Raw genomic sequence first — 13,557 nt, 5'->3', positions numbered from 1 at the left:
TACAGAAGGGAAACTGAGGCCTGGGGTGGGGGTGAATGAGGGCAGAAATGGGATTTGAACCTACGCTGTTGCCCAACTCAGTGTTTCTTCTTTTTCCCCTCTCTGCTTTTTTTCACTTGCCTCCTACCTTACAGACATCTGGAATTCCATTTAGAGTTAATATAATTCTGAATTCTGTTTCCCATAATGGGCTGTCTTGTCGTTGGTGGGATTTATGTGGTAGCTTAGTGATGACATCAGGTATATGAGCTTTCTCCCTCTCCACCTGTGTCCATGGCAGACATTGCTAATCAAAGTATGAGTTTTTTTCTTCTTTGCCTGTGTCCATGGCAGACATTGCTAATCAATCACAACATTCTTCACCCCTGACCAAGAGGTGGGCCCAGCCTTCTAGTTCAGTATCCTAGGAAGCCACTGCCAATTGACTATAGAGATTAGCCCAGGAGAGTCAACCAATACACCGTCCCAGAAATGGCCCAGGAAAAGGCCCTGGAACTTACCGTGTGCATCTTTTCCTCCAGGCTGCCGGGCTCTGGTGTTTCCATTTTTATCGCCTTGTAGACCTGCAACACCCCAAAGGTCAGAAGCAGAAACACTCCAGAAGCATCGTAAATGCAAGCACTTCCCATGGCGTCCGATGGCGCTTCTAGCCCCTCCTCTTCACTCTCCTTTCACAGCCTCCCCACCCACCGCTGAATCTCCGCTGCAATGGCCACGAACTTCCTGATGGGGCACAAGGAGCCTGGGGCCTGGGAGAGGATGTAGAGTCAGAACGTGCCCCGGTTCTGGCGCTTTGGATTGACCCATTGCCCCGCCTGGATGCTGGCGCTCCTGCCCTCCTCTGGGTCCACCTGCTGCCCGAGCACAGCCAGAGGTGCACTCACTCAAGGTCAGAACTGATCCCAGGTACAAAAGGAAACAGGGGAAGGGAAGGCTGTTTGCATGGAGCTCAAACCCCAGAAAGATCAAGTGACCATCAAGTTATTCTTCAGGATGGCTGAAGGGCAGCTGAATTGTGTGAGTCCAGAACTGTTCAGGCAGACCGGTAACCAACAGGTATTAGGCTCCAGGGGCAAAAGGAAGGGATTTGAAACCAGGTCAGGAAGGTGTGCGTCCCCACTGGAACCAGGTGGAGGTCGGGGTGGGGGTGTGGGGTGCCAGGCAGGTGGCCTTCTGGCCCCGGAGGCCACTTAGAGCTGTGAAGAGTGCAGCTACACCCAGGCCATCCTGAGAGACAGAGGCCCTCTTGCATCTTGAACCTATGTTCTGTTGTCACCTGGATTCTCTGACAAAGCAGTGGCATTGATTGGGTGCTTACCATGCCTGGTCTGTGTTTCTATTTCCCGTCCCATTTAACCCCTCGATCATCTGAACAGGGAGGCTTGCTAACTTCCCGCTGTCTACAAAGAGATCGAGTCCCAGACAGCGAGGCTGAGCCACTTGCCCAAGGTCACATGGCTAAGGCGTGACCTCATCTCGCGCGGCCAGAGCTGCTCTCTCCATGCCTTGCTGAGATTCTGACTGCTGAGAACCCTGGACCCAGGCAGCCTTAGGGGCCTCTGGCCCACCGAGTGGATGTGTGCAGGACTGGCACCTCCGCTGGTCTGGGGCCTGCACTGCTTGTGAGGCCCCGTGTGGCTGAGAGGTGGACAGCTGCAGAGAGAGGCCCGAGAAGTGGACACAGGTAGACCTGTGGTCCTGGGCCCAGGCTTCAGAGTCAAGCTCCATGCGTACCCACTTCCTGGATGGGTGACGAGAGTTGCTCCTGGGCTCATCTTGTTCACCTCCGAGTGGGGATGATTTTCACATATACCAAAGCATTAAAAAGTTAATGAGCATCAAGTCCTTAGCGCCATGCCCACCACTTTTTAAGCAGTCAACAAACGGTTGACCAACAGCAGCAACACTTGGTAGTGAACTGTGCCTTCTGCTGTGTTTCTCACACCAGCTTCCAGCGCTGCCGGGACAGGGCGTAGCTGTGTGTGGAGAAGAGAGTCTCCCAGGTGGGAGCTCCAGGCACCTGCCTTTCCCCGGTGTGCAAGCCCACGTCACCTTCCCACTGCCCTCTGAGGATGCCCGGGCTGGGATGTGGGCTACCGGCTACCTTCAGTCCTCCCTGCCCGCCCTCTGGCCTGAGCAGCCCTGTACGTACGTAGTTTAGCCAAGGAGAACTTCTTGAGCAGCTGGGGCATGGCGTCTCGAGGGTGAACCTCCACGGTCAGCTGTGTCCCTGCGGAGAAGAAGAGGCGAGAGTCTCAGCAGGATGCTGCCGGGCGAGGGGGCGCTGCCCCAGGACTGAGGCTCGAGCAACAGGACACCGTTTGGTTTTGAGCTTCCTTTTCAATGTGCAAGCAATTCTTGTTTAAGAAGACCCCAAACAACACAGCAAGCTGGTGGCTTCCACGCGCAGGCAGGATGGAGTAGGCACCCTCCACCCTGTCGCAACTCAAACACTGAGCAGAATGCGTGCGGCCAGCATCTGCGGACCCTGCAGACTGGGGATGGAAGCTAGGATTTAAAGCACTGTCCAAGGGGCAGGGGGTTCACTCTCACTGCCCCCCCCCCGGGAACCCCCAGATCGAACCCACAGGCATTCCCTGGCGCAGAGAAACAGCACTCAAGGAAAACCCTGTCTTCTGGCTTGAAGAGTGAGAGGCGGGAATCCTAAGTGTCAGTGAGAGATGCAAAGCCTCTGTTGTATTTTCCCCGTTATTTCCTGACTCAATCCCTGGAAAATTCTGTCGGCAGCAGTAGCAGTAGTAGTGTCAGTCAGGAAGGCATCTGAGACTTCCTCCTACTGGAAAAATCTATGATCCGAAAAGAGAGGAGGCAAATACTCATATTCTGTCTCTGTCTCTGTCTCTGTCCTTGTCTCTCTCTCTCTCTCTCTCCCTCCCTCTTTTCAGCTGATTGGCAGAAATAGTAGTGGGAGCCACATGGCAGGGGTAGGGAACTGAAGACTACCTTTTTTGCTGGAAGAACAGGAAGTGGGTCACAGACAGGAGGGTGCTCAAAAGAGCAGTTCCATGGAGCTGATGAACTCCTTGGTGACCTCTGAGCCATGCATGCACACCCTGAGCAGCACAGCACAGTTCTGAAAAACTAAACTATGGGGTAGACCAATGCCCAGGTCCCAGGCTGGGCACTGGATGGTGCACGTGCAGGGCAAATCTGCATAACTCTGCAGAGGCTACAATCCCAACTTAGACAAGAAGACCTGGGAACATTAACGAATTTGAAAAAAGAAGACAATCAATAGACAGTAACCCCATGCAGACACAGAAATTGGGATTATCAGGGAAACAGTTTAAAATAACCATGATAACCATGGTTCAAAAGGTGCAGGTAAACAGATTTAAAATAAATGGAAAGATAGAAGGCACCAGCAAAGAAACAGAATTCAGAGAAGAAACCAACGGTGATTTAAGAACTGGAAAATGTGACAGCTTAACAAATCCTCTGAAGATGCTTAGGAGCAGAATGACATGACAGGAAAAGGCGGGGAACTTGACTAGGTCAACAGTCAGTATGAACAGCAGCGAAAGTGAACAGAGCCTCAGGGATCTGTACGACGATCCTGAAACCTATCACTCACGCCACTATCTCAGAATGAGATGGGAAATAATGTGGTGCAAAGGCAAACTTGCAGATTTAAGATGCTCAGTGAATCCCAAACAGGACAAACACAAGAAATTCCAAGACCAGACACGTTATAGCTGAACTGTTTGAAGATGAAGAAAAAAAATCCTGAAAGTAGCCAGTGAAAAGTGTCACATTCTGTATAGAATTGCTACAGATTTCTCATCAGAAATCAGGTCAGAAGGAAGTAGAACAACATTTTCAGAGTGCTGAAAGAAGTGGACTGTCAAAACAGAATTCCAAATCCAGTGAAGTATCATTCAAATGAAGGCAAAATGAAGCCATCCTTAGCTAAAGTAAAAATGAGGAAATTTGTTATCAACAGACTTGGTCCAAAGGAGACAAGAATGGAAGCTTATCAGACAGAAAGGAAATGGTACAAGAGGGAAACTCCCAGGACAAACAGAAATAGTAAACATCTGGGTAAATATGTTATTCTAGGCTTCTCTTAAGTTCTTCAAAAATGAATGAGGATAAAAAGCTGTAACATTGTCTGAATAGATTTAATCCTAGATAGATGTAAGACACATGACAGTGCACATAAAACGGGACAGTAAGTGTTCCCATATGGAGGTAAGTTTTCTCATTTTACTTAAAAAGTTAACATCAATTACAATTAATTTGTGAAAAGCTGAGTATATACATTTTAATATATATAAAAAGATCCATTCAAATAGATATAGTAAAAACAAAATAATAAATGTAATTCTGAAAGATACAAAAATAATAAAGAAAGCAGGAAAGAGGAGACATGGGAAAATAGAAAACACTAAAGCAGAAGGCTTAAATTCAAATGTATCATTAAATGTAAATGGTCTAAACTTGCTAGTTAAAAAACAGAGATCACCAGAAGTGATAAATTAGATGGAATTATATTCTGTTTCCAAGTATCTGACTTTACCATTGTGAAATCGATTGGTTAAAAGTAAAAAAAAAAAAGATAAGAAAGCTAGAGTAGCTTTACTGGTCTCAGACAGAGCAGACTTCAGAGCAAGGAAATACTAGGGCTAGAGGATCTTTAAAAAATGGTGAGAGAGTCAGTTTGCCAAGAAGTCAGAACAACTTTAAATCTGTATGCACATAACAACAAAAATTGGAAACATGTAAAACAAAACCATAGAACTGAAAGGAGGAACGGCCAGATCTACAATTACACAGGGAGACGTCCACACTGTTCTCTCAGTGATTGCGAGAACCAATGGAAAGAAAATCATCAAGCTTAGAGGAACCGAGCCACATCAACAACTAACAGACTTTCTGTGCTGTTTATGCAATTCTGCAAGAAGTCACCACAGACCATGCATTCTGTTCAAGCATCCATGGAATATTTATCAAGATGAATTGTACACTGGATCATAAAAAGCTTATAAGATAGGAAATCATGCCAAGTTGTTCTCTGGCCCCAATTTGATTAAACTTGCAGTGAAAACTGAGAAATTAAACTAGGAAAATCTCCAAACACATGAAAATTAAGTGACATATTTCCAAATAATCCATGGGTCAAGGAAGTCTGAAGAGAATCAGAAAATACACAAACTCAGTGAAAAGGAAACTCAGCATCAGTGTGTTTGCCAAGAAGCCAAGCAGTGCTTCAGGGAAAATCTATTCATGAACGTTTTAGAAAGAAGAAAGGTCGAAAATCAGTAACCTAAGCTTCCACCTTAGAAGGCTGAGAAATAATAGAAAATTAAATGCAAGGGAAACAGAAGGTAGGAAATGAGAAAGAGAATAAGTTAGTGAAGTTAAAATGATAATAATACAGAAAAAAAATCAATGAAACAGAAAACGGGTTCTTTGAAAAGATCAATAAAACCTATGATGCTCCAGTTACCGTGAACTACAATAAAAGAGATAATTCACAGATCAGAAGTCCAGACAACGACATCAGAATTGAAATGGGGGGTGTCATTACAAACCTTCAGATATGTTAAAATAATGGTAAGATAATGCTGCAAAAACCTTGATACATACTAATTTCACAACTTAGATGAAACAGACCGATTCCTTTACAGTCACAATATTTCATAAAAACTCATCCAAGAAGTAGATAATCTGAATATTCATACTATATATATATATTTATAATTAGACTTGCAATTTAATACCTTCCAAAAATTAAATAAAAAATAAATAAAAAAGCAAGGCCTAGATGGTCTTGTTTGTAGATTCTAACATGATCGTTCAGAAAATAGAAGAACGAATAACTTCACAACTCATTTTATGGGAGTAACATGAATTTGATAACAAAATCAAATAAAGACAGCATAAGAAAAGAACACTATAATATCCCTTGCAAACATAAACACAAGCAACCTCATTGGTATATAAAATTAAGTCCAGGTCAGCGCCATGGCTCACTAGGCTAATTCTCCGCCTGCAGCACTGGCACACTGGGTTCTGGTCCCAGTTGGGGCGCTAAATTCTGTCCCGGTTGCTCCTCTTCCAGTCCAGCTCTCTGCTGTGGCCTGGGAAAACAGTGGAGGATGGCCCAAGTGCTTGGGCCCTGCACCCGCACGGGAGACCAGGAGGAAGCACCTGGCTCCTGGTTTCGGATTGGCACAACACGCTGGCCGTAGCGGCCATTTCGGGGGTGAACCAACGGAAGACCTTTCTCTCTGTCTCTCTCTCTCTCACTGTCTAACTCTGCCTGTCAAAAAAACTAAAATTAAATCCAGCAATAAAGAATAATATACTACAACCATGTGTGGTTTAATTTGAGGATAGAAAACTGGTTAAATGTTAATTTGAGGATAGAAAACTGGTTAAATGTTTAAAACTCAATTAACTAGCTTTGACATTTAAAATTGGTAACTACTATATTAAAAAGTTAAACAAGAAAAACCATAGGATAGCATCAATGGACTCAGAAATCACAGTTGACAAAATTTACCGTCCATTATTGATGAAGTCTTTCAACAGGTTAGGAATACAAGGGGATTTTCTCGATCTAAAAAACAGCATCTTCCAGAAGGTACAGCCTATAGCATATTTAACTGTGGAAATGGCAGGGGTTCTAAGATTGAGAACAAGTTTTGGAAGTCCACTCCCACTGCTCCTAAGTGCATTGTACTGCAAGCCTACCCAGTGCAAGAAGACAAGAAAAAGAGAAGCCACACGGATTGGAGAGTAAGGAGTAACAGTGCCCTTATTCACAGAGGACATATCCACCTACATAGAAACACCGCATATCTGCATGAAAAGTCCCTAAACTCGTAAGTGATTGTCATACAGTCACAGGGTAGAATGCTAACACAGAAAAATCAATTCTATTTCTCTATACTAGCAATAAACAATTGGAAATTGAACTTAAAAAATGACTACTTTCCATATCTCCAAAACCAAATTACTTACGTGTAAATCTAACTCACACAAAAAGTACAGGAATTGTACACTGGAAACTATAAAATATGATTAAAACTATAGTGGGCTTCAATAAATGAGGAGCCACAGCATGTTTATGAATTGGAAAACCCAACGCTGTCAAGTTGGCAATCCCTCCCACATGGTCTGCAGAGTTGATGTACTTTCAACCAAACTCCTCCATTTAAAGGTGTTTTGTAGATACAGAGTGACTCTAAAATTTAGGTGGGAAAGCACAGGACCAACCAAACCAATGGAGAAAAAAAGAAGTTGGGAGGAAGTCCCCTGATCTGATTTTCAGCTGTATTAATAAAGCTACAACAGTGTGATCCTGGCAAAGGAATAGATGCCCACTCATTACTCGGAGGGGGTTAACATTTGTTTTAAAGTTTAGCTTGCATTTCCACTGTCAAAGAAAATCGACCTTGTGATTTCATAATGAAGCCATCAGGCCTTTTGGAGCTCAAGGTATAATTAGCTTTGGTCCCAGGCTCAGGAGCTACTGCCATCAGCAGCAACGCTTCCATGTGTGTCCCCCCGGTGCAAGGGGCTAGGGCCTGTTCTCCTCTGCCCTCTCACTTTCCCCATGTCATACACCTGATGTGTTTTTCAAAGTGGGTGCCAGGTGACTCTTGGCTACAGACGCTTAGTGAAAGACAGACTGAGAGACACACCCACTCCCCTCCCTCCTCTCTAGGTCACACTCCATGATGCTCTGAGACCTGCAGCCTAGAAGTCTGTGTGACCCAGTACCATTTTGTCTAACACAAGTTGGAAATCGCTGGACTGGAACACTGTCCATGAGCTTGGAGAAGCTGCGGAAATGAACAACTTGTGGTCTAGGGCTCAGCCACAAACCCTATCCTCGAACTTCTCAGCACATCCGGGTATTTCCAACCACTTTTGATTCAGCCACACTCTTTGTCAATGAAGACAAAATCCGATGACAAGATGCTGTAGAAGCCCCGCCACGCTGCGTGTGGATGTGGTCTCAGGCTGGAACCCAGCTCCGGCCCAGAAGCTCCACCTGCCACCATTGCTGGCCCTTCTCTCCTTCCTGCAGTCCCTCATCCCTCTTGGCCTGTGGCAGGCTGAATCCCCCTGCCGGGATGGCCCCCGAAGCTGTGCTACTGCTTAGCACTTCCTCCAGGAAAACAGCAATGCTCTCAGCTTCCCTGATCTGCATGCGGTCTGAGTCCTGCTCCCGGTTACAGGTGCGTAAGACACTCCCGGGGCACGTCTCTGGCCTGCACCAGACACGCCGTGTGTAGCATTCACACTATAGCTTCATGCTTCCTAAGGCGTGGCATAGAATCCACTAAGACCTTCCTGTAGCAAATTAAAATCTTGATTGAAGAAAAATCATTTGTCCAATCTCTTTTCTCTCTCTCTCTCTCTCTTTTTTCTTTTTTTGACAGGCAGAGTGGATAGTGAGAGAGAGAGAGAGACAGAGAGAAAGGTCTTCCTTTTCCGTTGGTTCACCCCACAATGGCTGCTACGGCTGGTGCACAGCGCTGATCTGAAGCCAGGAGCCAGGTGCTTCTCCTGGTCTCTCATGCGGGTGCAGGGCCCAAGCACTTGGGCCATCCTCCACTGCCTTCCCAGGCCACAGCAGAGAGCTGGCCTGGAAGAGGGGCAACCAGGACAGAATCCGGTGCCCCGACCAGGACTAGAACCTGGTGTGCCAGCGCTGCAGGCGGAGGATTAGCCTATTGAGCCGCAGCACCGGCCTAGGGCCTCCTTTATGTTTGGTGGTGACTGGCAATGATCCGGAGTAGTGTAGCGACATCTGCTTGTGCTTAGGGTTTGCATCAGATGGTGAATTTTGCTCCAGATGATGTTCCACCCTTTTCAATTAGAGATTCTGTCCTGATTGCCCCTCTTCCAGTCCAGCTCTCTGCTATGGCCCAGGAAGGCAGTGGAGGATGGCCCAAGTGCTTGGGCCCTGCACCCACATGGGAGACCAGGAGAAGTACCTGGCTCCTGGCTTCGGATCAGCGCGGTGCACCAGCCATAGCGGCCATTGGAGGGGTGAACCAACAGAAAAGGAAGACCTTTCTCTCTGTCTCTCTCTCTCTCACTGTCCACTCTGCATGTCAAAAAAAAAAAAAAAAAAAAAAAAAAAAGGAGGCCCTGGCTGGGACCTCAGCTTCCCTCTCTCCAGCACTACCAGTTGTCACTCAAGGAAAAGCTACAGCTTTGGCCGTCTCCATAAGATCATGTTAGCGATTGTTTCCTAAGGCCCCTAAGAACTGGCTCCCAGGCAGCCCTCCCTCCGGGATCTCACCAGCACTCCCTGCCTGGCCGCTCAGAAGTGGCGATGTGCCTGGGAAGCACCAATGTGCGTACGTAGGCTGCCGTGGGCAGTCTTTTCTCCAGTCAGGAGATGTCTGCTGTCTGACATCTTCTCTCCAGATCGCCTCAGGTTCCAATCAGGATTTGTCTAAAGGCCTAATTTTCTCGGAATACCTAATGCAGGGATGGCAAACAGGTTTCATGAGGTTCATTAACTCTGACTGATTGGAAGTGGTTGCCTGGAGCTTTGATCAATTAAGTCAGGCCTGTGTGTGTGTGCCTGTGAGTGTGTGTGAGTGTGCATGTGCCTGTGTGTGTATGTACCTGTGTGTGTGCCTGTGAGTGTGAGTGCGCATGTGGCTGTGTGTATGTACCTGTGTGTGTGCCTGTGAGTGTGAGTGTGCATGTGGCTGTGTGTATGTACCTGTGTGTGCGCCTGTGTGAGTGTGCATGTGGCTGTGTGTGTACGTACCTGTGTGTGTGCCTGTGAGTGTGAGTGTGCATTTGGCTGTGTGTGTATGTACCTGTGTGTGCCTGCGTGAGTGTGCATGTGGCTGTGTATGTACCTGTGTGTGTGCCTGTGTGAGTGTGAGTGTGCATGTGGCTGTGTGTGTATGTACCTGTGTGTGTGCCTGTGAGTGTGAGTGTGCATGTGGCTGTGTGTGTATGTACCTGTGTGTGCGCCTGTGAGTGTGAGTGTGCATGTGGCTCTGTGTGTATGTACCTGTGTGTGTGCGCCTGTGAGTGTGAGTGTGCATGTGGCTGTGTGTGTATGTACCTGTGTGTGTGCCTGTGAGTGTGAGTGTGCATGTGGCTGTGTGTGTATGTACCTGTGTGTGTGTGCCTGTGAGTGTGAGTGTGCATGTGGCTGTGTGTGTATATACCTGTGTGTGTGCCTGTGAGTGTGAGTGTGCATGTGGCTGTGTGTGTATATACCTGTGTGTGTGCCTGTGAGTGTGAGTGTGCATGTGGCTGTGTGTGTGTGCCTGTGAGTGTGAGTGTGCATGTGGCTGTGTGTATGTTCCTGTGTGTGCCTGTGTGTCTGTGTGTGTGCACATGTGCCTGTGAGTGTATGCATGTGCTTGTGTGTGCATGTCTATGCGTGTGTGCATGTGTGTGTGCGTGTGTCTGTAGGGGCCATGGGATTCATGTTAGGTGTTTGCCAACATGGACGTATGGTGCTCACTAGCTTTTCCTGTAGCAGGTGGACATGTTGACAACCTGGATTCTTTGCCTCGGAATTTTTTCACTGCAGAGCTGAGAGTCAGGAAAAGCTCAGAGAAAGCGTTAGTAATGTGCAAACACTTAAACAGACCCTCGCGAGGTACACAGGGTTCCCGTGGCTCTGGCTGTAGTCAGGGGGTGGTGAACTGTGTCCCCCAGGAACAAACACTCCTGATGGTGAGAGAGGACGACCAGTTCTGCTGACCATCGACAGGGCAGCACCCTTGGCTGCCACTGCCAGACGTGGCCCAAGAGCCCCACTCAGCAGCTCCAGCGCTGAGAAGACAGCTCGGTGCTCCAGAGCTCGGGGGCGAATCCCTGGCGACACTCGTGTGCGTGTATGTGTGTGTGTGTGTGTGTGATGAAGGTTGTCTTTCTTAGCCCTGACTACTCCTGGCTTCTCCTGGGCCCCTGGGATAACACACAGGAGCCATTCATGATTTCTTCTGCGGGTGGGGCTCCCCAGGGAAGTCCCAGGTTGGACACACGGCAGCGTGACCCTGGTGCACGCATGGCCAGAGCCTGGGGATAATGGCTGAAGACCTGGACGGGAAGAAGCTCCACCAGGGAACTACTCCTCGAGGATATGCCTCAGGCCCAAAGTCACAGAGGCTCCTGGTGGTGACTCACCAGCCCATACACCCATGGCAGAGTGACCTACTGATGCCCAGTGGCATGAAGACCCAGGATGCCAATGCATTCTCGGTTACCTGGTGCATAAAATCTAGCACTGCCAGGCAGAGGGGAAAGCAGGCAAAGCATTCCTAGCAACAAGTGCAGGCTGAAATATCTGACTTTTATTTGGGGTGGGGGTGCTGCACCCAAACTGGCCCCACCAGGTTGGACCCTGCCCAGTCCTGCCTGCATGGAGGAGGAGACGTGGAAGAACAGCTAAGCACATTGGCTGTGGTCACACTCAGAAACAGGTTCAACTCCTGCACCAGCTGGGTAAGCTGAAGCAAGCTATCTGAACCTCTCCAGAGTCTCAGCGCCCCCACCTGCAGAGTGGGGTGACCATCTCCTGCAGAAGGTGGTTGTGGGATAAAGGATGTGAGTGAAGGCTGCACAGCCGGCCCAGGTCGAGAGCTCCCCCTCGGCTCACTGCTACTGCTGACGAAGCTTCTCTGGGGGCCGGGCTGGCCCACCGAACAAAGCCAAGGGTTCCGGGCAATTAGGAAAGTGGCCCGTGCACCCACGATTCCGTGCTCACACCTTTCCAAACTGGCAGGTGCCAGCACCAACCTTCATAAGCCAAATCTGAATTCTCTGTGTCCTTTCCCCAGCCTGCTCCTCCTGTGTCTCCCTGACCTCCAGCCTCCCCATCGCCACGTCCCGGTGCTCAACCCTTGCCTTTCTCTTCCACTCCACGGGGTGGAGATTTCCACGGGGAAATCTCTCTTGCCTGGATTTTCGTGATGCCCCTAGCAGGTCTGCATTCTTTCAGCCCTGTCCTGTTCATTTCTTTTCCACCTGTCAGAGGCTGTCATATCTGAAGCCGTTTGATGGTGTCTGGTTGCACCCAGATTAGAAGGCAGCATACTGAGGGCAGCCTCGGGTGTAGCAAGGGGTGCCCTGTATTCCTCTCATTCAGCTCCTATCACCCTCACCTTGCCCATGCCCCTCCCTGCTATGGCTTGGAAAATAATCTCAAAAGACCCATGTGTTAAAGTCAGAATCATATGTTCATGGACTAAGGGTGGAACATAATTGAATTATGGTGCCTGCAAGTGTGGCTTGGGAGGTAATTCCGTTGGAGTAGGCTGTGAGGGTGGAGGGCCTGTGGTTGAAGCACGGGGGCCACCTAAAGAGAGACACGTGGGTGTGAGGGGAGAGCAGCTCCTGTGTGTCTCTGCTCCCCACGTGACTGCCCCTAACCAGTATTCCACCTTCTTCAGACGCCACCCTAATGGGGACACGCATGTTTCCTGGACTGCGAGCCTCCAAAATCACCCACCAGCAGAGCAAACCCTCTCCCTTCCCAAGTTGCTTCTCCCAGGTATTTTAGCAAAAGCGATGCAGAGGTGGTAGTGCGGTCCCTCCCAGCCACAGTCACCTGCTCCCTGCTCCTGGGGCACGACAGACACACTCCTGCCTGGCCGTCACGCCTGGCGCTCCCTCTGTCTCCTCCCCGGGGTTTGCTCCCTCACCTCCTTCCCTGTTCTAATGTCACCTTCTCAGCGAGGCCGTCCTCACCTGGGCAACTTCAAACTGTCCCCTGCGGGAGGCCGGAGAATGACCTTGAACAACATCTACGTGATCCTGTGACTGCCGCTTTTCACAGCAAAGGGACGTTGCCATAAGGATCCTGGCATGGGGACGCCCTCCTGGGTGACCTGGTGGCCCTGCATGCAATCACAAGGGTCCTGACAAGAGGAAGACGGAGGGAGACCTGACCATGGCTAAGGAGAGGAGGCGACGCTGTGGCCATGGACGCAGCCCTGCAGGGCTGCAGCCACAAGCCCGGGAGCCCCGGCTGCCTCAGGGCGGCAGAGGAGGCAAGGGCTGGGGGTTTCCCCAAAGCCTCCTACAGGAACCAGCCCTGCTGACACTTTGACCTTCAACCTCTGACCCCCAGGAGTGTGAGAGCGCACGGTTGCGTTGTTTCGAGCCACAGAGGGTGCAGGGATTTGCTGTGGCTACCGTGGGAAGGTGGTGTAGACAGCCCTGCACAGCCTGCAGTGGCCAGCCTGTCTGCTCTGCTGATCCACTGCTTTCCCCGGCTAGCAGGGTGGGCTCCTCAGGAGTGTCTACCTCCCATCCCCGGGATGATGGCAGCTCCACCTGGGTAGGAGCCCTGGGAGCTTGCGTCGCTAGGAGAGCTACGTGGTCACTGAGCTGCTTGTCAGGCTTCTCTGAGTCCCGGGGGCAAGCCAGTGGGCTGAAGTCCATCTCAGAGAAGCAGTGGGCCTAGGTGCTCAGGGCAGGTGGCAGGGCTTGATGGGTCCACCAGGTAGGTGGGTTCTAGGACCCGCCCCAGAGCAGGACTTCTGGGAATTTGAGCCTACAGGGAGACTAGCCTGGACAGCAAAGACAGCCGGC

The 13,557-nt window shown here is 49.4% G+C and overlaps 1 protein-coding gene across 1 annotated transcript in view; it reads right to left on the bottom strand.

Annotated features, from left to right (window-relative positions):
* KY (kyphoscoliosis peptidase) overlaps nt 1–13,557 on the bottom strand; it is a 41,573-nt gene that overhangs the window by 19,984 nt on the left and 8,032 nt on the right. Inside the window, exons 4-5 of the mRNA XM_062178961.1 lie at nt 2,153–2,230; nt 501–563 (exon numbers count right to left, since the gene is read on the bottom strand). Coding sequence (XP_062034945.1) covers nt 501–563; nt 2,153–2,230 — 141 coding nt within the window. The remainder of the gene's footprint in view (nt 1–500; nt 564–2,152; nt 2,231–13,557) is intronic.

This window comes from Lepus europaeus, chromosome 2 (assembly GCF_033115175.1).
Source record: "Lepus europaeus isolate LE1 chromosome 2, mLepTim1.pri, whole genome shotgun sequence".
Taxonomy (NCBI): Eukaryota; Metazoa; Chordata; class Mammalia; order Lagomorpha; family Leporidae; genus Lepus; species Lepus europaeus.
The sequence above is the reverse complement of the archived record's forward strand: the minus strand, read 5'-3'. Positions and strand labels throughout refer to the sequence as shown.